Source organism: Pleurodeles waltl, chromosome 11 (assembly GCF_031143425.1).
Source record: "Pleurodeles waltl isolate 20211129_DDA chromosome 11, aPleWal1.hap1.20221129, whole genome shotgun sequence".
In the NCBI taxonomy this organism is placed as follows: domain Eukaryota; kingdom Metazoa; phylum Chordata; class Amphibia; order Caudata; family Salamandridae; genus Pleurodeles; species Pleurodeles waltl.
Window position 1 is genome coordinate 169633966 of NC_090450.1, and position 27134 is coordinate 169661099.

A 27134-nucleotide genomic window follows, 5' to 3' on the forward strand; every position below is an offset into this window, starting at 1 on the left:
CCTTGCCCCCTGTAGGGTGCTCCTCGCGAAGTCCCCTTTGGGGGGGGGGAGAGACCCAGAGGGTCCACGCCGTCTGCGCAGGATCACCTCCGTTCACTTACGATTCGGGTTTCTAGGTGTACTCCTGCGCAGGGGGGAGAAGGGGGGTACAGAAAGGTCAGTCTCCGAATTAATTGCCCTCGGCCGGTTCTCGCTGGGGCCGGGTGCCGTCTCTCGCAATCCCCGCGTGTAGGAGGAAGGACAGGAAGGGGGAGATGTGGCCGCTCGCCTGCGGCAGGCGTATCTCGCTTCGCCCTGGCCCCAGGTAAGCGTTCCTTGTGCTGTGCGTTCCTGGCACCGGTGCGGCTTCCTTTCGTCTGCTCGAGGTCTCCCGACCGAGCACTGTGGGTCAGCTCACAGCTCCGTGCCCAGGTTCAACTCGGCAATATATTCTGCCGATGGGGGAGGGGGGGCGGAGCGCGGCGGTCGGTAGGCGGAGGCCCAGGACGTCCGCGCCAGTTTGATGCCCCGCTTCAGGAGCGGGCGCGTTGTTGTTGCCTCAGATGCCTCCCCAGGAAGGGGGAGGGGAGGGGGGGAAAGATCCCCTCTTTCCTGCTTATTTTCGCCGATCCTGCTCTCGGCAGGATCGGCCCAAATTGAGGCGCGGGGCTCCTGCCCCGTTCATGGCTTGGCCGGGAGGGTGGGGGAAGAGGGGGGAGCAGAGCGCCGCCCCCGGTTGCCGGGGGCCCGAGAGGGCCGATCCAGCACTCGGTCCCCCCCACCTCACCAGTGTCCCGGGGGTCCGAGACCACCGGTCGCCGCAGCCCCCCCTACCTGCCTCCGATTATGTTTGCAGGGAGCTGCTTTGTCGAGCGCCTCCTCTGCGCCGCCGGAATCCCGCGATCGGGACGGCGCGGCTTCAGCCTCAATCAGCAGCGGTTCAGCTGCTCCTTCGTTCCAGGGTCGCCCTGGGGGCCAGCACGCACCACAGTTGTTGATGGGCCCTGTCCGGGGGTGCCCACCAGGATCTGTAGGCCAGGCCCGAGTCAGAGCTCCATTCTCAAGCGTCCGACTCGGTGGCCATCTTGGCTCCTCCCCCACCGGGAGGGATCCCATTATATTCCTATGTCTCAATATCCAAATCATTGATAGCAATGGTCCATGAAAACTCCACAGACAAAATTAGATTACTGTAAATTGGCACTCACCATCTGAGATCATTGAGAGAGAGAACTTACCATTTGGTCAGTTTTCACGCATCAGGCGCAACTGTTCTAGCATCAGCATGTTTAAAGAGAAAGATGACAGACATGAAGACAAACTTAAGATGCGCAAATATCCCACTATTGATTTTCACTAGACACGGTCCTGAATTCAGTCTGGTTTCACAACTCGGCATGGCACAAAGATAACTTTGCATCCTTTATGTGATCTTTTCACTAATCACAGTTTAGTTCCGGCTTACGACACTCAGGCACATAGTGAAATCTCCACAGATCCTATACCTGGCTTAGACCTTCTATATCTTCTCACAGGCATGGAAACATGCATTTATGTGCTGCAAAGGCAGTTCTTGTCATATTTGGGTGAAAAGGGAGTTTGTCACTTACATAAATGTACCAAATTATTCAGTCTCACTGGTAAGCCTAAAGAACAACTTAAAAATCTCAGAGTGATCTTTGATCCTGATGTCCCTGAGCGAAAGGAAATTAGTATGGTAGTAAGTAGTTGTCACCTAGCGTTCACATTTTTTTCTTAATTAACTATCTAAAAAACAGAGAGCTTTAGTAGTAGTTGTCAGAGCCTCCATCAATTCCTGGATGAATTACTGTTGCTCTTTATGCAAAGTTGTCCTAGTCTTCTTTGCTGCTATTGCATCAAAATTGAAATGCCAGCATACGCACAAAAGCTAGCCCCGGAAAAAGAGGTTAGGTGACCTCAGCTCAGAGGTTACTGTAATGGATGTCACTGTTGAACCGTAGTTATTTTAAAATAGCATCCATTCAAATACCTTAAGTGTCAAGCCCCATGATATCCTACCTCCAGATCACAATCATATCAGCTACATAACCCTAATCTTCCGAGTAAAGTCAAGAAGCTGTCAGTAATTTTACCATACTTTGAGTGGTGGATGCAAGGTTTCTGTGAAGGCATCATTAGACTGCAACTCCCTTCTTTGGACACTAACCTGTTGTACCTGCTGACTGTCTTTGAGAAGAAGCTAAAAAATAGCCTTTTAGGCTCAGCCTATTCAGGGGAGATCAATACCAAGAGACCCAGGCAATTTGTGTGCGCAAAATAAGCACAGCCTGTCAGTCTTCTCTTAGTGTAATTTTGATGCTCCCTCCTGTGGTACAAAACATTTCTGAGCATTGTATGTACAATTAGACCTACATGATGAGGTTGAACTAGGTTGGGCTTTGTCTTTAACTTTCCTAGAGAAGGCACTCAGAGTGTACCACATGCAGATGTAAAGGTAGACCTTGTGCTGTGAGACTGTGAAATGGATACATATGACCTGTCGGTCTAGGAATAGATATAATCACCACCACAGCATTTTTATTAGTTGTGAAGACAAATCTTCTGTTCATGATATAAGGTGGAAGAATGGAAAGGATTCCAAAACATTCTAATTATTTGTGAATAAAATGTGTTTAATTCCCTAGGTAAGCTTCTCTAGTGTCCTATCAGTCATGATCCTTACCATGGACAAGGATATTGAGTGGATGGAAGTAAGGGTCTTTGCCCATGAGTACCTTTTGAGATAAAGAAATCATTACAGCGTCACTAATTTTGCTGTGATGCCAACAATGAGTCTTACTTACTTGGGGACCAGGAGCATATCTTTCCTTAATAATTCCCACTGGGATAGCAATGCAGTTCAGACGCCTCCTGTGAGAAACTGGGTTGTTGGTTGACTGAAATGTGAGCCCTGGTCAAGCAGCAACCATAATTCTTGTCATGATAAGGCACAAGCAAACCCCAAATTAACCTGAGGTCACTCTCTGGAAGCTTGGAGCAAAGCAGTCAGGCTTAACTTGAATGCAATGTGTAGTATTTGTGCAACACTTCAAACAGTATAACAAAGAAACACCACACCAATAGGATCCCACACCAAATTAGATAAATAGAATTTAATTTAATAAATAAATGAAACCAAAAATGACAAAAATCAAATAAGTGCAAATTGAGTTATTGAAGGATTAAACTGTAGAACAGAGCTTGGAAGCAGGAAGCAGCAGCCAGGGATTTTCTGGTCACGCAGGACCGGGGCAAAGTCAAAATCTCTGGCCAACCGCGATGGAGTGCGGGCCGGCTGCAAGGACCCAGCTGGACCTACTGAACCAAAGTACCTTAAAACTGGGTTGCATGCAGAGTGAAGTGTCAGTTCCAAACCACACAGTGGAGAGAATGCGTCAATATTCTGCATGCAGCAGCATCAGTGCATCGGTTCCAAGATGCGTTGTGGCTGCAGTGCGAGTTTCCATTGTGTCAGTGGCGAGGATGTTTTGGATACTTAAGGCAATTCGTTGGTTCCAATGAGTTCAGAGGCTATGATGTGGAGTTTCGATGTTGTTTTCAAGGCTGATGTCGATGGGGATGCAAGGACCTTACGCTGAAAAAAGCGTTGCAGTGTCAGTTCTAAAAGCTATATGTTTTTTTGAGAAGTGAGGTACAGCAACGATGTGATTCTGGTTGTGCCTGTTCTGACCCACACAATAGTGGTGATGCATACATTTTCTCCACCCACTGGCAACAATGCGTCAATTCTGCTCCTGCAACAGAGGATGCATGGGTTCCACTGAAGCAAGCACCATAGGCCCACTTCCAAGGGTCCAGGGCTGCTGTGACACCAGTCAGCAGAACAGACTCAGGTGGCAGAGTCCAGTTAAACTGGTGGGGTCGTTGGAAGTCTGTTATGTCCCTGAGACTTTACATCAGGAGGCCAGCCAACTAGCCCTTGGAGTCATTCTGGGTTGGAGAGATTCAGTCCTTTGCGCTCCCAGGCAAGAGAGCAGCAGGCCAAGGTCAGCCCAGCAAAGCAGGAGCCGAGCAAACAGCGGTCCAGCAGAGTAGCGTGCCTTCAGCAGCACAGTAGTCCTTCCTGGCAGAGTATCTGCAGGTCCAGAAGTGTGCTGAAGTGGTGGTGTCTGAGGTCCAGTTTTTATTCCCAGTAGTGCCTTAGATGGGGGGGAGACCACAAAGGCATTCCTTAGATGTGCCCAGATGTCCTTCCCTTCGTGTTCTGGTTCCATACTCACTACAGGGTATGCAGCCCTTTGTGTGAGGACAGGACACAACCAATTTGAGAGTAAGTGAGGCTGTGTCCAGCAACTCCCTCCTATCCACCCCAGGGTGGCCCATCAGGAAACAAATGGCCCATCAAGTAGCACCGAAGCTTCCTGTGTGTGTGGCTGTCTGTTAGACCAGACAGCCTTAGGGTGGTCATCCCACAACTTTTTACCTGCCTCCCTCCACTTTTCTGAAACTGTTTTGCTGGTTTTAAGACTCTGCACACTTTACACTGCTAACCAGTGCTAAAGTGCATATGATCTCTCCCTTAAACATGGTAACATTGGCTTATCCCCACTTGGCATATTTGATTTACTTGTAAGTCCCTTGTAAAGTGAACTATGGCCCTCATTCTGACCCTGGCGGTCGGTGATAATGCGGCGGCCAAGCCGCCAACAGGCCGGCGGTCCAAAATATGCAATTCTGACCCTGGCGGGAACCGCCAACACAGCCCGCCGCATTAACACTCCGCCCGCCACGGCGGAACAAACAAACAGCGCGGCGGTCCCCGCCAACAGCCAGGCGGCAGACAATGTACCGCCCACCCTATCACGACCCACCAATCCGCCACCTTTTCCGGGGCGGGAGCACCGCCGATAAAAACACGGCGGAAACAGACTACGAACGGGAAAACGCTCACCTCTACGCACTCCACGCGAGATTCCGGCAGTATGGAACCCGAGTTGCAGGTCATCCCCGCACTCCTATACCTTCTCCTGTACCAGGAGCACGCCCGGCGGCGCGGAAGACATCGGTGAGTACTGCACCTATGACACAGGGGAGGGAAAAGAGTACCGGCACACACCCACCCACCCATACCCACTACAACACACACATCAATGCATTCCCACAGATCACTGTCACAACCCACAAACCCCCCCCTCCGAAATAATGCAAAGACCAAAAGAAGAGATCATAAACGGGCAGATATATTGAAATATGGACACCAGTAATCCCAATAAATAAATAAACTATGTACAAAATATATACAGCTACTAAATGTAGTCCAACCACTGTCCGTGGACCACAGGGGTCCTGTGCAAAGGGGCAAGGCCCAGTCCCACGACAAGAACTCCACGGAGAGAACACTGCAGGGGCATCAGAAAGAAAATAGGACAGGCACCTCAGGGGGAAGGGAAGGGGGGGCACCTCAGCCACTTGAGTACACGACGCCAGATCCACGAGGGGACTCCATGACCACTGGCCCATCCTGGGGAGAGCAAAGCCACAGTCCATACAGTCCATACAGTGGGTGGCCTGCCCACTGGGCCATCCTGGGGAGTGCAAAGCCACAGTCCATACAGTCCATACAGTGGGTGGCCTGCCCACTGGGCCATCCTGGGGAGTGCAAAGCCACAGTCCATACAGTCCATACAGTGGGTGGCCTGCCCACTGGGCCATCCTGGGGAGTGCAAAGCCACAGTCCATACAGTCCATACAGTGGGTGGCCTGCCCACTGGGCCATCCTGGGGAGTGCAAAGCCACAGTCCATACAGTCCATACAGTGGGTGGCCTGCCCACTGGGCCATCCTGGGGAGAGCAAAGCCACAGTCCAAACAGTCCATAACAGACTCCACTGCCACTGGAGGAGGCATGTTGGCCAGAGGACATCCTGCAGCCCTGCCCGAGACAGATCCTGCCCTGCCACGTCTGCCAAAGGGCCAGAGGTTCTTGCCTGGAAGGGCCCAGTTCAGCGCTTCTTGCCTTGAAGGGCCCAGTTCAGCGCTTCTTGCCTTGAAGGGCCCAGTTCAGCGGGTCTTGCCTTGAAGGGCCCAGTTCAGCGGTGCTTGAGACGGCGGGGCCCAGTTCAGCGGTGCTTGAGACGGCGGGGCCCAGTTCAGCGGTTCTTGAGACGGCGGGGCCCAGTTCAGCGGTTCTTGAGACGGCGGTCCCCAGCGGAGCGGTGCTGGAGACGGCGGGGCCCAGTTCAGCGGTGCTTGAGACGGCGGTCCCCAGCGGAGCGGTGCTGGAGACGGCGGGGCCCAGTTCAGCGGTGCTTGAGACGGCGGGGCCCAGTTCAGCGGTTCTTGAGACGGCAGTCCCCAGCGGAGCGGTGCTGGAGACGGCGGGGCCCAGTTCAGCGGTGCTTGAGACGGCGGTCCCCAGCGGAGCGGTGCTGGAGACGGCGGGGCCCAGCGGAGCGGTGCTGGAGACGGCGGGGCCCAGTTCAGCGGTGCTTGAGACGGCGGTCCCCAGCGGAGCGGTGCTGGAGACGGCGGTCCCCAGCGGAGCGGTGCTGGAGACGGCGGGGCCCAGTTCAGCGGTGCTTGAGACGGCGGTCCCCAGCGGAGCGGTGCTGGAGACGGCGGGGCCCAGTTCAGCGGTGCTTGAGATGGCGGCCGGTCTATGGCCAACTGCTCATTGCCTGGTGGTGCCCTCCTGGGCAGCGGGGATGGTGCTCCTTCAATGCCCCCCTGGGCTGTGGGTGGTGCGGCCCTCCTGGCCAGCTGGGCTGGGTCCTCCCTGTGCAGCGGCTATGGGGGTGGTGGGCTCCTCCTGGGCAGCAGGCCTGCAGCCTGACCTCTCCGACTTGCTGCCCTTGCCCTCCTTAGTCGGGAGTCTGTGGCCCTTTCCTCCCTTTGGAGCTGTGGCTGGTGACTGTGTCTGGGTGGTGTCCGGGGGGATGTAGAAGCCGGGCTCCTGCGGCGCCCCTTCCGCCTTCTGCTCCTCTTCCCAGGGGGTGGGCTGGCTGTCCCCTTGCTGCTGGGCGAAGATCCAGACATGCGGGCTGGTGGGCTCCAATACCCCTGCACCCTTGTCAAGGGGGCTGCAGGGCTGGTGGTGGCTGAGGTGCTCTTCTTACCCCGACGAGAAGGAGGGGGGGGCTCAGGGTCAGGAAAGAAGTTAGCAGTGGCGAGGAAGAGTTTCTTGGGACAATGGAGAGTGGTAGGTACAGTGGGAATGGGAGTGGAGGGAGAGGATGTGGTTGTAGGTGAGTCACGTTTGCTGTCTTTGGGTGCAGGTGCAGGAGGGATAGGCTGTCGTGAGGTGGATGGCTGTTGGGTGGGTGGGTGGCTGCGTTTGTGTGGTGTGGAAGAGGGGGTGACAGACACAGTGGGAGTGGACACAGGGGACGTGTAAATGGCAGTGGGGGTGGTGACTGCACGTGTGCGGACTGGAGTGGAGGGTGTGCTGGTGATGGAAACACTGGCTGATGGTGAGGTGAATGGAGGTGTGAGTGTAGACGTCACAGGGAGGGAGGAGGGAGACGAGGAGGTGGGGGTCACAGAGGTGGTAGTGACTGTTGGCATGTCTGCATCGGAATGTTGCGTGTGTGAATGTCTGCGTGATCTGTGGTGCTTATGTTTGGATGAGCTTCTCTTGGGTGTTGAGGTGTGTGCAGGCTGGTCTGATGGTGTGGGTGGGACAGGCAGAGGAACAGGAGACTGGGAGGAGGGAGTTAGTAGAGGGAGGCAGGAGACAGGGACAATGGCTGCCGTCAGTGCTGAGGCCAGAGCCTGGAACGATCGCTGATGGGCAGCCTGACCCGAATGAATGCCCTCCAGGTACGCATTGCTGCGATGAACCTCCCTCTCCACCCCCTGGATGGCATTCAAAAGGGTAGTCTGCCCAACAATGAGCGTTCGGAGGAGGTCAATGACCTCCTCACTGAGGGCAGCGGGGGTAACAGGGGCAGGGCCTGAGGTGCCTGGGGCGAAGGAGATGCCCGGCTTCCTGGCAGAGCGGGCACGGGGCGAACGCTGAGGGGCTGCTGGGAGGGCGGAGATGGTGCGCTGGGTGGCGGCTGTACCTGTAATGGCGGGGGGCACGGATGGTGCCACCCCCGCAAGGGAGCTCCCTTCCGAGGACGTGTCCGTGTCGCTGCAGGGTCCAGTCGTCCCCGTTGTGGAGCTCCCCTCGCCCTCCGTCTCACTGGTCCAGTCAGACTCTGTGGCATGGCCCTCCTGGGCCATGTGAGATGCAGCTCCCTCCTGCCCCGATGCCACTTCTCCTCCGCCTGATGATGCTGATGCACACAAGCACAGAAAGACAAACAAAAAGGGGGGGGGAGAGAGAAATAAAGGGATATTGAGTACATGGATCTCCGGTACAGTTAGCGGACATGACAGACACAGATGCCCCCTGCACTAAGTTGCGCACTTGGGGTCCGCTACGCATTCCGTGGAACATGCCCTACACGCCTAGAGTTGACAACTGCACCCATGGATGACACGGCCCAGGGATGGCTGTACTGACAAACTACTGAGGGTGGTGGCTGGGGACACAGGGGCTTACGGGGGTGCCCAGCCTACAGATATCGCCCTGGCCTAGGGGGACCCACAGCCCTCCTCCCCCACCCAGACACCTCCACTGCGCGACAACAGAGTAGATAATGCTTGTACTCACCCCCTTGTGTCTGCTGTGCTGCCCTCACGCGCCCATCCAAATCAGGGTAGGCCACCGCCAGGATCCGGAACATCAGGGGGGTCAGTTGACGGCAGGCACCCCGCCTACGTTGGGAGGCCATCCCCAGCAGAGACTCGGCGGTCTTCTTGGTCCCGCGGCGGATGTCCTCCCATCTCTTGCGGCAGTGGGTGCCCCGTCGATGGTGGACCCCCAGGGTCCGGACTTCCTTGGCGATGGCACGCCAAATCCCGATCTTCTCATGGGCGCGGACCTATGTGACGCGTACAGGGAGGGAGAAATACCACGTTCAAGTTTGTCTGCATTTTCGTTGCCAGTGGCCCAACGCCCCCCATCCCCGCCAGGCCCCCCGCCATGCCCCCCACCAGGCCCAACATGCCCCCCATCCCCGCCAGGCCCCCCGCCATGCCCCCCACCAGGCCCAACGCCCCCCATCCCCGCCAGGCCCCCCGCCATGCCCCCCACCAGGCCCAACATGCCCCCCATCCCCGCCAGGCCCCCCGCCATGCCCCCCACCAGGCCCAACGCCCCCCATCCCCGCCAGGCCCCCCGCCATGCCCCCCACCAGGCCCAACATGCCCCCCATCCCCGCCAGGCCCCCCGCCAGCCCCAACATGCCCCCCCATCCCCGCCAGGCCCCCCGCCAGCCCCAACATGCCCCCCCATCCCCGCCAGGCCCCCCGCCATGCCCCCCACCAGGCCCAACATGCCCCCCATCCCCGCCAGGCCCCCCGCCATGCCCCCCACCAGCCCCAACATGCCCCCCCATCCCCGCCAGGCCCCCCGCCAGCCCCAACATGCCCCCCCATCCCCGCCAGGCCCCCCGCCATGCCCCCCACCAGGCCCAACATGCCCCCCATCCCCGCCAGGCCCCCCGCCAGCCCCAACATGCCCCCCCATCCCCGCCAGGCCCCCAAGCCAGCCAGTGGCCCCAAATCCAGATTGAATTAAACTCACTTGTTGGTCTGGAGGACCGTAGAGTAGCGCATACTGGGGGAGGACCCCATCCACAAGTTTCTCCAACTCCTCTCCAGTGAAGGCAGGGGCCCTTTCCCCAGTCGCAGCAGCCATTGTCCCTTCCAGACCGAGGTCACAGCAACACTTGCAGTATAGGTCCTCTCCTGTGAAAGTTCAAGTCGCAAGTGGATAAGTAGATAGAAAATGGCGGTCACGTCCGCGGCGGTGCGTACCGCGGCGGTGCGTACCGCCACCGCCGGCGCCCTTCGCCATTGGCTCCTGAAACCCATAGGCTTCAATGTTAACCAATGCGGCTTCGCGCCGCGGTCTTCGCCCGCCGCCCGCCGCGGTGTGCCACGCCAGCGCATTGACCTCACATCCCATTGTCACACTTCACAGGTCAGGCAGCCGCCATTTCGAGGGTCCACATGGCTCAATTTCAACTGCGTCACACAGGCCTAGGCCTTGCATAGCCACTCAGACACGCCATTCACTGCATAGAGAATCGTTTACTGTGCTAGCTGTGAGTACGTACCTGTGGGTTGCTTGACTGTGTGCTCCATGTTGTCCTTCCTAGGCACCGTCCGCTGGGTTTGGCGAGGAGACGGATGAATCCTCCCGTGTACCGACCGCTGGTGGACCTGTCGACAATGGAAGAACGCCACATTATCCTGACCTACCGTCTTAACCGTGCCACTATACATGAACTGTGTGCCCAGCTGGAGCCCGACCTGATGTCCCCCATCCGCCAACCCACAGGGATTCCCCCTCTGGTGCAGGTCCTGTCAGTACTCCATTTCTTGGCAAGTGGGTCATTTCAGACAACAGTGGGAATTGCTTCTGGGATGTCTCAGCCCATGTTTTCGAAGGTGTTATCCAGAGTGTTGTCTGCCCTGATGAAATACGTGAGGAGCTACATCATTTTCCCTGAGGTGGGCGAATTGGCTGCAGTGAAAGGTGATTTCTATGCCCTTGGACATATTCCCAACGTCATTGGTGCCATTGATGGGACCCATGTGGCTTTGGTTCCCCCAAGAGACAGGGAGCAGGTGTACAGGAACAGAAAAAGTTACCATTCAATGAACATCCAGGTGGTGTGTTTGGCTGACCAGTACATCTCGCATGTAAATGCCAAATTCCCAGGGTCAGTGCATGACGCCTACATCCTGAGGAATAGCAGCATCCCTTACGTGATGGAACAGCTAGAGAGACACCGTGTATGGCTATTGGGGGACTCTGGGTACCCCAACCTGTCGTGGCTACTGACCCCAGTAAGGAATCCCGGACCAGGGCAGAGGAACGGTACAATGAGGCCCATGGGCGTACTAGGAGGGTGATCGAACGCACCTTTGGCCTCCTAAAGGCCAGGTTTCGGTGCCTGCATATGACAGGTGGATCCCTAATGTACTCACCTAAGAAGGTGTGTCACATCATCGTGGCCTGCTGCACGCTTCACAACCTGGCTTTGCGCCGCCAGGTGCCTTTCCTGCAGGAGGATGGTCGAGACGGTGGTGTTGTGGCAGCGGTGGAACCTGAGGAGAGTGACGAGGAGGAAGACGACGGGGCTGAAACAGACAACAGGGACAGAATCATTGAACAGTACTTCCAATAGGACACAGGTAACAATTCAAAGATAATTTAGTAAATGTGAACTACTCTCCTGCATCTCTGCTGCCTGTCTATTTGCCCCAGTGTATGATGACTGAGTTGTGGCTTTTCCCTCCCTATTTCAGATCTGGGGTCCCCACTACGAGTCCTGTGCTTCATTTCCCCATGGACTACAGCTTTGTGGCAGCTGTTTGTTGACTTCACTATGTACAAGGACATATTTGCACTGTCATGTCAATTACAATATTTTGAAATCACAGCCAGACTCCAGATAGTTTTGTGCAAAATAGGTGTTTATTTAAGTGCTCAAAATGGGATGGGTGGTTTCAAGTGGGTGGGGGCTATGGTGAAGGAATGTCCATGGCAGAGTCCAGAGTAACAGTCACACAGGTGCATTGTCCAGAGGCCTGTGGAGAGATGGAGCATGGGCAGTTCAAGGATGGACAGGGTGACAATGTGGGACAGTGGGATGACATCAGGTGGTATCCTTTGCTGGCGGGGGTCTTGACATCCTACTCTGTCTTCTTGCGAGATCTCAGGGCCCTCTTGCGGGGTGGTTCTTCTCCTGCAGGAGGTGGGGGTCTGGTGGGCTGCTGCTGTGCGGGGGCCTCCTGTCCACTAGCGCCGGCGGAGGTGGTTGGCTGTTCTTGGTCCAGGCTAGTGGCAGGGGCCCTTTGGTGTTGTTGAGTGTCCGTCCTGGTGTTGATGAGGTCCTGCAGCAGCCCTACCATGGTAACCAGGGTGGAGGTGAGGGCTCTGATGTCCTCCCTGTACCCCCGATAGTGTTCCTCCTGCAGTACCTGGATCTCCTGGAACCGGGCCAGTACCGTCGCCATCGTCTCCTGGGAGCGGTTGTATGCTCCCATGATGGTGGTGAGGGCCTCGTGGAGAGTGGGTTCCCTGGGCCCGTCCCCCCCCTGTCGCACAGCTGCCCTCCGAGTTGCCCTGTTTCCCTGGGCCTCTGCCCCCTGGCCGGTGTGCCCACTACCACTGCCCCCAGGTCCCTGTTGTTGTTGGGGTGGTGGGTTATCTTGGGTGCCCTGTAGTGGTAGACACACCGCAGATTGACGCGCCATGGAGACAGAGGCATGGGCCCGCTGGGTGGGAGCTGTGCTGGTGTTCCCAGAGGGGTTTGGGTCTGTAGTGGCCTGGGCCTGTGTGAGGGGAACCGACTGTCCAGAGGTCCCCGATGGTCCGGGCTGGTCATCGGTGTCCAGGTCGACAGAGCTGCTGTCATCGCTGACGGCCTCTTGGGTGGGGGGTGTGGAGAATTCTGGGCCCTCCGCGGCGGTGTGTTGACGGTCGGGTCCTGCAGGGGTATAGAGGTATGGTTATAGTTTCAATGTGTGGCATATGGGTGTATCTGTGGGTTCCCGTGTCCCCAAGTGCTGGCATTCGTGTGTGGGGGCTTTGGTGAGGGTGGCTTGTGGGGGGGATGTGTATATGCATTGGGCATGCTTTGGTGATGGGTGTCCATGCTTAGTGGACGCATGCAGGCCTAGGTTTTTGGATGTGTGGGTTGTGATGGTGAGACATTGGCAGGGAATAGGTGTGCTGGGGGTGGGGGTGAGGATGGTGGTGGGGGTGAGGGTGGTGGTGGGGGTGAGGGTGGGGGTGAGGATGGGGGTGGGGGTGAGGGTGGGGTTCGAGGATGGGGGTGAGGGTTGGGGTATGATTTGGCATGCAGGTGGGGGGGAAGCAGTAGTGAAGCTTCAACTTACCAGTATCCATTCCTCCGCCGACTCCTGCGAGGCCGTCAGGATGCAGGATGTTCAAGACTTCCTCCTCCCATGTTGTAAATTGTGGGGGTTGAGGTGGGGGTCCTCCGCCAGTCTTCTGCACGGCGATGTTGTGCCTGGATACCATGGAACGCACCTTCCCCCGTAGGTCGTTCCATCGCTTCCTGATGTCTTCCCGATTTCTGGGGTGCTGTCCCACAGCATTGACCCTGTCGACAATCCTCTGCCATAGCTCTGTCCTCCGGGCAATGCTGGTGTATTGGATCTGTGTGCCGAACAGCTGGGGCTCTACCCGAACGATTTCCTCCACCATGACCCTGAGTTCTTCGTCTGAGCAACGGGGGTGTCTTTGGGGTGCCATGGGGTGGTGTGTATGATGTGTGGGGTGGAGTATGTGTAGTTAAGTGTGTTGAGTGTGGTGGTGTGTGTTGTTTTGTGTGTGGATAGTGTGTGGGTGATGGTGTTGAGTGGCTGTGGCTGCTAGTTTGTGGATGGTGGTGTCTCGCTCTGGCCTTCTTTCAGAATTTTTGGTCGTAGGGGTTTGTGGGTGATGTGGGTGTGTGTTTTATATTGTATTGTGTGTGTGGGAGTGGTGTGTGTATGTGTATCAGGTGTGTGGAATTCAAATCGGCCAATGTGGCTGAGTTTTGTTCGTTTGTGTGTATTCTGACCGCGGCGGTGTGTCCCGCCAATGGAATACCGCGTTTGAAAGACCGCCGCGTAGATTCGTGGGTCGTAATGGCATGGGCGTATTTCTGTTGGCGTGACGGTGGAGGTTTTGTCACCTCCACTTTTCCGCCGACCGCTGGTCTGGCGGTCTGTTGTGGCTGGCGGATTTTCGGAGGTTTGCCTTCTGCGGGTCAGAATGACCGTGGCGGGTTTCCGCGACCGCGGCGGGATTATGGAGGATTTCTGACCGGCGGTAGGCGCCTTTTACCGCCGAGGTCAGAATGACCACCTATATGTGCGGAGGGCCTATAAATTGAAAGCTAGTAACTGGTTGTGCCACCCACGTAAGTAGCCCCTTAACCATGTCTCAGGCCTGCCATTGTAAGGCCTGTGTGTGCAGTTTCACTGCCACTTGGACTCAGCATTTAAAAGAACTTGCCAAACCTTAAACTCCTCTTATTCTCCATATAAGTCACCCCTAAGGTAAGCCCTAGGTAACCCATAGGGCAGGGTGCTATGTAGATAAAAGGCAGGACATGTACATATGTGTTTTATACGTCCTGGTAGTAGAAAACTCCTAAATCTGTTTTCCACTACTGTGAGGCATCCTTTTATAGGATAGCATTAGGGCTACCCTCATACACTGTTTGACTGGTGGATTCTGATCAGAAAGGAGCAACCAGGTCATATTTAGTATGGCCAGAATGGTAATAGAAAATCCTGCTTATTGTTGAGGTTGGATTTTACATTACTATTTTAGAAATACCCCTTTTAAAAGGTGAGCATTTCTCTGCACTTAAAATCCATCTGTGCCTTACAGCCAGTCTCAAACCAACATCTGGGCTGGTTGACAGCTTCCTTGTGCATTTCACCCAGACAACCACAAACACAGGGTACTCAGTCACACCTGCACTCATTTGCCTACTGAATAGGTCTTCCTTGGCTGGAAGGGTGGAGGGCCTGACACTTAACATTTCAAAAGCTAGTGGCCTGCCCTCACACAATGGACTGCTAAATCCCCTACTGGGAGCCTGGCTGACAGACCTGTACTGAAAGGGGAACTTGTACACTTCAAAACCACTCTTTGAAGTCTCCCCCACTTCAAAGGCATCTTTGGGTATATAAACTGGGTCCTAACCCTACCAACTCAGACACTTCTGGACCTGAACATGCAACCTATCAGGAGGAACTGCTTGGGTGCCCAGGGGACTCATTTGGACTGCTTTGATGAGGACTGCTGCCCTGCTGTTGCCCTTCTGCCTTGCTGCCCTCTGACTTTGCTGAAAAGTGCTCTCCAAGGGCTTGGATTGAGTTTGCTTCCTGTTTTCTGAAGTCTTAGGGCCAAAAAGACTTCATCTCAACAGGAAACTCCTTGTGCGCCAAAAATCCACACACAGCCATTTGCGACCAAGAAATCAACGCACAGCTGAGCTGGAACAAAGGAGTCCAACTTCCCGAGTGAAGAATCAACGCAGAGCCTGCCTTGCGGCCAGATATTCGACGTACAGCCTACCAGACCGACCCACAGCCGAACGGTAATACCGCAGCCCGACTTCCCGAGTGAAGAATCGACGCAGAACCTGCTGTGCAACAGAAAATCGCCTACCAGATTGACGTAACGCCTGTGACTTCTTCCTGCACGCTCAGGATTTCCCCACATCATCCCTGGGCATCAAAAAGATCTCCACATCGCAGTGAGGAACCAAGACTGCGTGCTGGAAATCGCTGAAAAGCCCCTCGCAGCGTGGAAAAAAACAATGTATTGTCTATGCCATGTTGAAAAATCAAGATGCACATCCTATTTTTCTACGCATCTCATCCTCTGCGGTCTCCGTGCGTGTTATTTTTTATGCAATCCAGGTACTTTGTGTAAACAAGAGACAACTGTTGATTTCTAAGTTTTAAGTCTCTTTTTAATCTTGCAAAAGTGATATCTCAACTTGTGCTTATTGAATCTTTATCGCTTTGACCTTAATTTAACCAGATAAATATCATATATTTTTCTAAACCTGTGTGGTGTATTTTTGGGTGTTTTCACTGTGTTACTGTATTTATTGCACAAATACTTTACACATTGCCTTCTAAGTAAAGGGTGAGTGCTCAGTGCCAGCTTCCTGAGGGTGGGCACAGGATAATTTGGATTTTGTGTGACTTACCCTGACTAAGATTGTGTCCCTATTTGACAAGGGTGTATACTGCTGCCAACTAAAGACCCCATTTCTAACATTGCCTAAGAGAAATAAACAAAGCCCAGCTGTCCTCCACCCCAGACATGATCAAACATAAGAAGCAGGCACCAAGTGACTAAGGCTAGAAAATGCCAACTCTCTAGAAGTGGCATTTTCAGAATTTAAATTTCAAATCCAGCTTCACCAGAGTTAGAATTTTGAATTGTGATTCCCGAGGCACCGAACTCAAAATGTGAATCTCTTCCAGCTTGTGAATTACACTTATAAGCTATAATAAAGCATCCCATTGTTAACCTATGAGAGAGATAGGTCTCACAGTGGTGAAATCGAATTTTGGAGTTTTTACAACCAGGATGTGTAAAACTTAAATGTACATGTCCAGCCTTTTAAATACTCTAAGCTGCCTTTGGGGCTGGCTAGGGCTTACCTTATGGGTGACATATGTATTAAAAAAGAAGGTTTGGACCTGCCAAAAAGTTTACTTTGCCACGTCAAAATGGCAGTTCAAAACTGCACACACAGGCTCTGCAATGGCAGGGCTGAGACATATGTGAAGAGCTACTTAAGTGGGCGTCACAATCAGTGCTGCAGGTCCACTAGTAGCATTTAATTTACAGGCCCTGAGGACATGTAGTGCCCTTTACTAGGGACTTATAAGTAAAATAAGTATTTCAATTGGGTATATGCCAATCTAATCGTGGTTTTAAGGAGAAAGCACAAGCACTTTAGCACTGGTTGGCAGTGGTAAAATGCACAGAGTCTTAAAACCAAGAGAAACAAATTTATCAAAAAGGGGAGGAAGAGAGCGAAACGTCTGGTGCTGACCCTGCAGAAAGGGCCATTTCCAACAACCCCCTACTCAAGAATCCTCTCTCTCACGTAAATACCTATGGCCTAGTAAGTCACATTGGTCACTGTTACATATACTCAAAGCCATGCATAAAAAATTCACAATACATCAATGGTCACCAGTACGTATACTCAAAGCCATGCATAAAAATGTCACCATATATCAATGGACACCTTTACATATACTTAAATCTGGGCATAAAAATATGACCATACATCAGTGGTGAGAATACAGGAAAACAGAGGCTATAATTAAGGACAGATGTTTGACAAATATTGTATTAAAACAATATGAATAATTGACAAGGCTCCCTGTTGGACATTGCCCTTCTTACAGGGTCATCCCCAAACGTTTTGCCTTCCTCCTTTTGTTTTTCTGACCCTCTTTTTGTTGGTTCTACGACTCTAGGCACCTTATCACTGCTGATTGTGCAAATGTGCATGTGCAGTAACATCTGGGCTTTGTGCTCACTTTCCAGACAGCCATTACACAGGGAGGGTGGAGGTGTAACTTGATTACATCTGAATAGTCTTTCTGGCTGGGAGAGTGGGAGGCGGGATGCACTTAATTCTGTAAAGGCTGTGTCCTGCCCTCACACAAAGGGCTTGTTCACTGCCTACTGATGTCTGGAGCCATGGCTGAGGTTGAAAGGGGGTGCTGTGCACTTTTGAAGGTTTTTTTAAGTGCCCCCTTAGATCAAAGACTTTTTGAGTATAAGTACAAGATTTGGACCCCATGTTTTTAGACCCTGTGGGAACTTGGCACCAGATGCTGCTGGAAGGGACTGTTATGCCAGGAGAAATAACCATTAGGACTGACCTGTTGTTGTGCTGACCTGTGGCCTGCTAGGTCACCAGAAGGACTGCTACTTTATTGCCAGGATCCTGATGTGCTGACGTGATGCTATTCCCTGCGCTATACCCCAGTTATTCTCCAGGGGTAAGGTGATGTGTGTCCCTCCCTGTTGACCTGCAGCATGACCTTGTCTGTGTGTGTTCTCCCCTCCTGGCCCAGCGGAGTCAGAGCCCACTGTTGAGCTCGGTTGCAGCATGACAAGGCACAGGTAGCATGTGCTGATCACTGTCTGCTTGTGCTTTGGTGCAGAAAGCACTATGTGAACCTGTGCCCCCCACCCCATGTTCCCCTATCTTTGAGGAGTGACCAGAGAGAGCAGGAGAACTGTGGGGATGTCCACTGAGTGCCTCGGGAGAACAAGGACAAAGCACACTTCTCCTGGTGCCCCTGCGGGACACGCAGGCCCTCTCCATTGATACCGGAGCATTGTTCAGCTGTTCCCACCGGGCCTGCGTTTAACAAGGATACATGGCCGGCTGTGACAGGCACATGCCGCAGTTACCCCGATCCAGGAGTGGCTGAAGTTTGGCAGCTGCACTGCGTGGACGTGGGTAGCTGCCTTGGGGGGTTGTCGTAGGGAGCTCGCACACCTCGTGGGGTGCTGGTGAGTCAGAACTCGGTCATGGGCAGCCCCACCGGAGGCCAGGGGGATCTGGTCTTTGTGCCCAGTGGTCCAGAGAGGCTTGGATACGCTGCCCAAGAGCTGTGGGTGCAAACCACCTGGCTAGCAGCCACGTACACATTCTCGGAAATCTGAGGGGAGACACAGCAAGGTTTCCCCTCAGATTTCTGTGGTGATTGCCCCCCCATTATATTAGCAGCATACCTTGAAGGGGCATCTTTCCGATGGATCCACTAGCATGATGGGGGGAATCCTCATTGGAGGCCCCGATCCTGTCAGTTCGGTTTGAGCATTACTGTAATGACCATGGAAGACACGCAGAAGTCTTAGTGCCCCACAGTCACCCTGAAGAGACCGTAATCATGATTGTAGGTGAGCAGGTAACCCTGTAGCCTATGGCTGGTGTACATTACCACACATTATATGATAGGGGTGGAGGACAGCGGCACCTATATCTTAAATAATTCTGGTGATGTGCCATCATTGCAGTACTGATTTATGTCCTCCGGAGCTGACTGGTAATCTATGCATTTTCTAACCCTCTGTGTTTTCCCTGTATTTTGTGACCTAAGGTTATGTGTTATGTCGTTCTTGTCTTGCTGGAGAGGCGTACATATTTTCAGGATCCACCTTGTATACAGTGGGAGGGTGTGTTTATGACGTGCAAAATGGGAAATGTTTCTTTTTTTTATTTGCACTTGTGATGACGGTTTGACAGTTGCCTGTTTGACAAAATATTACTGATTTATGTTGTTGTGATTATGCTTTTTATGCAATACAGTTTATTGTTATATAACTTGTTGTGAAGTCTTTTTTGTATTGTATTAATTGCATCATTGGGTTGTGTCTGTTGTGCAAACACTTTACACATTGCCTCTGGGTTAAGCCTGATGGCTCTGGCCAAAGCTACCAAGGGGGTGAGCAGGGCTTATCTTAGGTGTGTAGCTCCCTTACCCTGAATAGAGTGGTGGTTACTGTCTGGCTTAAGTGCCTACCCTAGCCAACCAGGAACCCCATTTCTAACATTCTGCGTGTTAGGCTGGCTTTGCATGTCTTTGCTACGATCATTTAAAGGCCGTACAATAGACCAGACAAATAAGAGAGACAGAGTGGTTTGGGGGTAGCTACGCCTATCAGTGTAATGAATGATAACAGCTAAGTATCAGGACCATCTACCGAGAGAATAGACAAACAAAGCTAGTAAACTTGGGAGTGTGTTGGTTTGTAGATGCATTATTACGATAACAACTAGAACTGATTATTATCAGTACCATGGAAACGAACAACGCGATGTATTAATCTGTTAGAGAAGCAGACGCTCATGGACAATCACTAGGCAAACTGGCACTTCAACACAGAGTGTAGAAATTTGGCTTAAGACCAGAAAAAAAGCACAACGTTGGTGACTACTAAGAGATGCTACAGGCAGGACTTAAGGTCCAAAATAAACAGAGAACTGACTTCAGCTTCAGTGCTGTCTTTAACCACGCACTGACACAAAAGCTCACACAGTAACAGAGGTGAGGGTTTTGTATGCATATGTTGCATGTAGATGGTATTTGTACAGCTAAAAGGCAACATAGTGCTGTACAGTATCAAGGACAAAGAGTCAACAAGGGATTGAAAGGGCTGCTGGGCTCTGAGCGCAGAAGTGAACTGTTACTGCATCATGCCTTAGGGCCTGATTATGAGTCCCGTTGTTCTGCATCGTTAAATATTGGATGGAATAAATTAGTTGTTTCACTTGTGAAAATGGGGCATAACATGCAGATTTTCCTCCTTACATCACCAAAATCTGCATGACCCGAAATTTTGCAGCCTTTTTCCCCCAGAAAATATCAGCTCGTTTGACCTGCCGATAGTACTTGCAGTGTTTGCCATTAAACTCCTAATTGTTACATGTATGATAACTGTCATAAACCTCCTCTTTTTACATATACTTCTGATTACAATCAGCTGCCTTTGCTTCCTTTCACTCTTTTCGTCCACTGATGCCACTTTCCTCTTCTAGGCATTTTTCTCTTTCTTGCATTTCTCTAATCTGTCTACATTTCTGTAGACAAATCACTTCTCCTGCGTTTCCTAATCTCTAGTTTCCATCGCATACTATCTCTCTTTCTCTATCTTTACTTGCTTTCTGTTTCCTCTTTCTGTGCACTGTTTCTCTCTTTCTTTCTCTCACTCCCTCTCCCTTTGACTCTGTGTCCTTCCTCTTACTAAGAAAATGTTAGGTCACTTCATGACTGGATAAGTGTACATCTGAAGGTAGAGGGAACAAATATTAAATAAGGGCAGTGGAACCAGGATGAAAATGTTCAGAGTTTACCAGATTCATTTCAAGCAACCTTCAACATCGAGGAAGTCCTTTCCTACAGAATGCAAGGTGGGGGAAAGCATATTTTTCTTTAAAATCATATTTATTTTATGGTATGAAATTGTTTCCATAGACATACGCTGAAATGTTTCTTTCCTGATCAATACGTTTTCCATCTGAATTCTTAATAAATCCCTCGATCCTACATTCATATTGCAGTTTTTCAATATCTGTTGTTCCCATTTTCATACAGTAAAATAAACGTGATTTTAAATCACAGTGGGTTCTAACATGTATTAATGATTCTAACATTTTATATAGGAGTTAAATTAAATGTAATTTTGAAGAAGTGAGACTTTTGCCGACATTGATTTGTGCACGAAATGACTCCCTTCAGGGTGAAGGCAGCTTAAGTTGAATATTGTGAATATTTAGGGCTACAATATATTCTTTCGTGTTACACGAAGATTTATCTATCCTAGGAGTGCAACCCTGCGGATTATTACATCTTAATTCACAGATCACCAGATGTAATAGTCAAAATCTGCGGAACAGAGTTTTGATTGCCGAAGTAAGCGATGCAAGCTTTCCAACGTCGTGCAGGGGAATTATGATTATAAAAATCCAAAAATTGACACCACATGTCTGAGGGTAATTTTCTAATGTATTGTGCAACTGTAATAAACATCCACAAATGTATCCTTGCTGTGTCTTTCCTCGAATAGGAGGAACAGACTCTTTGATTACTTGATTTCATCTAAAACGTTGTTGCAACACAAAAAACTCTAGATACAAACAGCAAAGCGAATGACTTTGCCAGTGATTTCCTACTCTTATGAAGTTTAGCTGCTTTGTTTTGCTCACAGAAAGGGGATTTCCTTTGTGAATGTTGATCTAGGTGTGCACACATTAGGGAACTGCATTTGATACTTTGATTCCAAAACGGAATATATTTTCAGGCTTTACAGGAAAGAGGAACTAGCTATGGGACGAAAAGTGTAAATGATTCATAAAGTATGTGCTAACAGGTGGGGCTGGGAAACACAGAAATGTAAATAGTGTGCCATTATTTAAGCAATATTTCTTAAGAATGTAAGTTTGTGTGTGAGAGAGGGAGAGAGAGTCCGTGCATGTGTGCAAGAGGCAGAGGGAGTGAGATAGAAAGCAAGAGAGAAAGAGTTATATTGACGAGGAGAGAGAGAGAGAGAATGACCGAGAGACAGATGGGTCTGGTATACTAGGCGCTAGCAGGATCTACTATGCAAGTCCCTATGAAAGCATCTACAAGTTGTACGAGATCCCAAAGGCTGTGCTTTCTACACTGCAATGGAACTAGTAGGTTGATAAACCCTGATATAGTTATAGACAAATTATCAGTGCCAGACATAATGCTATATTTGTATTTGTGTACACCATACATCAAGACAGTACTGACACCAGTGAGGTTCTGATATTAGTTGCACTGCACCATAGAGAGCCATGTGTATTGCATATATAAGGTTGTGTCTGCCATCAAATAAATATTTGATCTGCTAGCTTTCACAAATTAAAGCTTATAAAAGGTGTTCTGTTCCTGAGCAACATGGAGTATGGGTGTGTCTGTATGTGGCCTAGTCACAAAGGTAAATATGTATATTTATTCATATCTATATTTACTACTACTCCTGTGTACAGCTCCACACCACATTTTTATTTTCTATTCATCGGAGTGTAAATGTACACCTATATGTAGATTTGTACCGCCTCAAATTAAGGGGTTGACCCTCCTACAGCAGGATCTACAAGTGTAGATTTACTAATAGTAACACTGCACAGGTAGATGGAGTGATTCACCACCATGGCAGAGATTTACCTATACAGAAGAAAAAATACTAACGTTTATTATTCTTTAAAAGATTATAAAAAATGTCCTAATTAGTAATCTAAATTCAAATATTTATTTTTACCCTTGAACAAATAAAAGAAAATGTTACAGCACATTAACTGATGAAAAATAAGCATGTATTAAATAAATAATGAATTTAAGTGCATTATATTAATTTATAAATAATACATTTCAACTAATAAAAAATCCACCTCCTCAATAGCATTTTTTTAATAAATTAAATTTTAAAAAACAATTATGGGTTCAATTTAGAGTTTGGCAAAGATGGTACTCCATCGCAATGATGGCGAAGTACATTTTCCACAAAAGTGAAGGTCTGCTCGCCTAATTTACTTACGGGTCCGGTTCACACAGAGACTACTTTGTCTTCTCAACTGACATACACATCTGACACCCCAACAAACGGCATCAAAAGCTGCAAAATTTCCCGCATGCTATGAGATGAAACTCCCATGGTGAGAAGGTCAGGTCATTTTTTTTTTTTTTCAAAAAGAAAAACTGGCTTTGGGATCCAGCTTACTCTAAAACGGGCATGCAGTAGATTTACGCCTGTTTTGACACCTTTAGTAGTAGTGTGTGGCTAATTTATGCATTGTACCATCTTTACTTAAGATTTTGCAAATAACGTGCATTCATTTATGTGTACAAGTGTGTAAGAACATTTGTTTAAGCTCTTTTTATCTGTACATTTTATGTATTTCTTTATTATATAATATATATTTCAATTATAAGCAAGGAATCCGAGCAGTAAAACGTTTTGAAGGAAAAGTGGTCATTGGCCCTACATCTAGTCCAAATAGTCAAAGTGGAGAGGGGAAACTGAAAGAAACATGTGTCCCCTGTTTAAATCATGCATTCAGATGTGCTAGGCAAGCATGGGTCCTGCTTAAAATACAAGAAAGGAGACCAGTAGGAGTAGAGAAGTAGGCATGGGTCTTTGCGACTAGATGCCAGCTTCTGGACTCACCACAACGTGGCCTATAACAAAACAATTACACTCATTGCCTCTACCTTTCTGCGCTATCTTGTAGGTCCACTTTGCAGTCTGGAAATGTATTTACTAAACCCATCCTCATGTGTTTAGTACATAAAGACTTATAGTCCGCCTTCAAAAATGAAGTTGCAGTTGTGCCCAGTCAACACTAATTTCTGCCCAGCCTTTTTCTCGATGGCTTTCTTTTGATAGGCAACTACGTTTTTCAGTTCTTCAGCACCTCAATGCCTTCTTTGTAAGTCTGAACAAACACTTTGCAGCCCAACACCTCTTGGCAGATATCCGTGCAGGAAGAATGTTTAGAAAACTAAAAAGTAAGAATTTGTATTAATAGTGATGACGAGTATTGTGGAAAATATAAAAAAGTTGCAAGCTGTCGCCAGGAGTTTTACTTTGAAGAATCAAAAGCAATGAAAATCTGTGCATTCAGGCCCATTTCTATATTTTTCGGTGCCGCATTTGCGTCATTTTTTTACGCAAAAGCGGCGTAAACTTGCAAAATACAATTGTATTTTGTAAGTTTGCACCGTTTTTACTTAAAAAAGCAGAGCAAATGCGGTGCTAAAAAAAGTATAAATATGGGCCCTAGTGCTTTGTTGCCTTCATGGTAAAGCGGGCTTTTCACAAAGTTTCTTCTTTGCATTGTCATTTTCATCTCTAGAGCGCACTGCTGTCATTACTGAGACCTCGAACCTCTGTTATGGGCAGTTCATAAAAAGGTACAACTACTAATGTAGTCTTTCTTGTTTACATTCTACAGCCTATTACATGGAGCAAGGCATCACAAAGGCATATAATTTTACAGTGGATCGACGTGGGATTCCTGCACATGAAAGCGAAATAGTTCGAGTTGGTTTGTCTCTGCTTTATCTCATCATATTCCTGGGGAGTATCTTCCTAAATGGTCAAGCAGCATGGGTTTTCTTCCACATCAAAAGTACGACAAATTTCATCTTCTACTTGAAAAACATTATAGTCGCTGACCTTCTGATGACCTTGACATTTCCTTTTAAAATAATCCAAACCTCGGGTATAGGACCAGGTACCATGGATTTTTTTACCTGCCGATACGCAACAGTCCTGTTTTACACCTGCATGTACATCAGCATTATATTTCTTGGACTGATCAGCATTGATCGATATCTCAAAGTGGTAAAACCATTCAGAAGTTCGAAGATGTATAGCATGAGCTTCACAAATATTGTGTCTGCATGTGTGTGGGTGGGCATGATCACTCTAGCCTTACCAAACGTGATTCTGACCAACGTCTGGTCCATCAAAGACAAAGCAGAAGAGTGCATTCAGTTCAAAAGCACAATTGGTGTTGCTTGGCAGGAAGCTGTTACTTACATAGACATGTGTCTGTTCATAGCAGTCCTGATTGTGTTAATAGCCTGTTATATTTCAATTTCCAGACATATCCGAAAATCCAGCAAGCAATTCATGAGTTCATCGAGTAGACGACGTAAACACAATCAAAGTATACGCGTTGTTGTGGCTGTGTTTTTCACATGCTTTGTGCCATACCATGTGTGTAGAATCCCACTCATGTTTCTCCGCCTAGAAACGTATTTAGGTGATCCCGCTCACAGGATTTTGTATTATTGCAAGGAAGCTACGCTCTGCCTGTCAGCGTGCAATGTATGTCTTGATCCTATCATTTACTTTCTAATGTGCAAATCCTTTTCTCAAAGGTTGTTCAACAGATCTAGTATCAAATCCAGGAGTGAGAGCATTCGCTCTCTTCACAGTGTGCGGAGATCAGAGGTCCGCGTGTTCTGTGAATTTACTGAAGGATGAATCTCTGCAAAGTATTTATATATGGAATATTACCTGTACATAGTAATTGTTAATTAAAAAATATTTTGGTTACACTTGATGTTCTTGCATAAACTGCCAAATACTTGGACACAAACAGCTTGGGATGCTTCATTGCTACTGCTCATAATGTATAGTTACATTTTGCATACAAATGACAAAAATCTACATTTCTGCAGAAGTTGTCAATTAGTTCAGCATTGTCGTAGGTATTGAATTACATTTAATAATTCATGCCACTAATGCAAACGTCGCCAATCGTCTTTTATATGTACATCAATCAATCACATCATTCATATTTCATTGTCAATGAAAATGAGGAACTTTAGCAAGGTCCTATGAGTCTCAACTCGCCTGGTGATGCATAAAGCATGTGGCATATGCAAGACTAAAAAAGGGTTTGGGTGGAAAAGTGGAGAACTTTCTATTGGGGAAGAGAAAAGTGTTGCAGGAGGACAATTGACAACCTTTTCAAAAACACGGTCAAATCAGTATCAGAGAATCGATCAGGGCTTTGGCTAAGTGGAATGTGATTGGGCAGCTAGATCTTATAGCTATTGTGGAGGTGGAAGTGCATTGGTCTGGAGATTCAGGTTGCACCAGCACAACTGTGCATGAAGTTCCCATGGCACCTACTTGAGGATGAGAGGGTTATGGTGTCATGAAGGAGGGGTGTGGGAGAGGACCGTGTCATTGCAATGTTACATGAAGGAATAGGGAGTTCCTCAAATATGATTAACAGTCCCACTCTTTAAGTGCATGACACATATACAATACACATAATCACAAAATTCCAGAGATAGTTCGATATTGACCACTCAAGATCTAGGTTATTTTAAAAGTGCCCAATGCTCATCTTCCCCAAAAGTAATATTTATCAACAAAACAGCAAGAAGACACAAAGAGAGTTCCAAGAATTGTCTTGACAACAAATTATACTTTTGTGGGTTCACGAAAGACACAGACAGCTTTTCACACATAAAAGACAGCATTGTTCCAAAAGTTATACTGTTTGTCAAAACATCTACACATTTCATGTGCTGAAGCTATAGTCAAATATATTTTCCCCTAAACTACTGCCATATTACAAATAACATCTCTTGAAAGGCATATGTCATAATCCGTTAATAAACAATGTAGATGAGAGTTCTTAATCATACAACTTTTGTTGGTGACAATTTTTCTAGGTGATACAGACCCACGGTCATATTCCCCAAAACATTTTACTGACCTGCATTAGTGCAGATTGGGTGAAAGTGATTTTTTAATGCAGGTGCAAATTCACAAACGTAACTTAGCTAACATGTCCTTGTGCAATACGTAATGTGCATGACATAGGCATTTTGCATACATATCGTACCTATGCGTATATTATGCCTGAAAATGGTGGCAGGCTAAAATCTCAGTGCATCCCTTATTCACTTATGGATGTGCACTATTTTCTGCATCTGCCAAGCCTATATAATAGCCATGAACTAGCACATGACTGCTGCAGAAGAATTAGAGGGCAAATTGGAAAAAAACACTTCCCTGCCTGCATTGCAGACCTCAGTCCACAAAAAGCTTGATTGGCAGAGTAACCTAAGGGGTAGAAATTTTAGTTCATCATTGACATGAACTAGCCCTTTCAAGTTTATACATGTGAATACACTCCCATAAGTAATGTCAGTGCTGGGGCAGGAGGCTGTCAACATCAGCAGGAGCAATATCCACACCCACGTAGCTGGAAAAGAGCCCCTGTTTCCCTTGAAGAAAACTTGCCTGCATTGGAAAAAGTTTACTTTTAAAATAGTTTGTATGAAAGAAGGCAGTGGTCTTCTGGACTACTGCCTACTCCCCAACAAACTTTTTGTTTTCAATTCACAAAATGAAAGTGATGCCAGGAGTCCTATTTTGGATGCTTCCCTTTTGCAAATTCACTACCACCCCAACTTGGGAGCAGGTAAAGGTTCAATGTTTTTTAACTACATTGATACACCACATACATACTACAAAAT

General features: G+C 49.1%; 1 protein-coding gene across 1 annotated transcript in view; it reads left to right on the forward strand.

Moving 5' to 3' along the window:
* Positions 1-25191, forward strand: part of LOC138265542 (G-protein coupled receptor 87-like) — a 72269-nt gene extending 47078 nt beyond the window's left edge. Inside the window, exon 2 of the mRNA XM_069213354.1 lies at positions 24080-25191. Within this exon, the coding sequence (XP_069069455.1) occupies positions 24088-25119 (1032 nt within the window). The 5' untranslated portion in view covers positions 24080-24087 and the 3' untranslated portion in view covers positions 25120-25191. The remainder of the gene's footprint in view (positions 1-24079) is intronic.
* The last annotated feature ends 1943 nt before the right edge of the window (positions 25192-27134 follow it).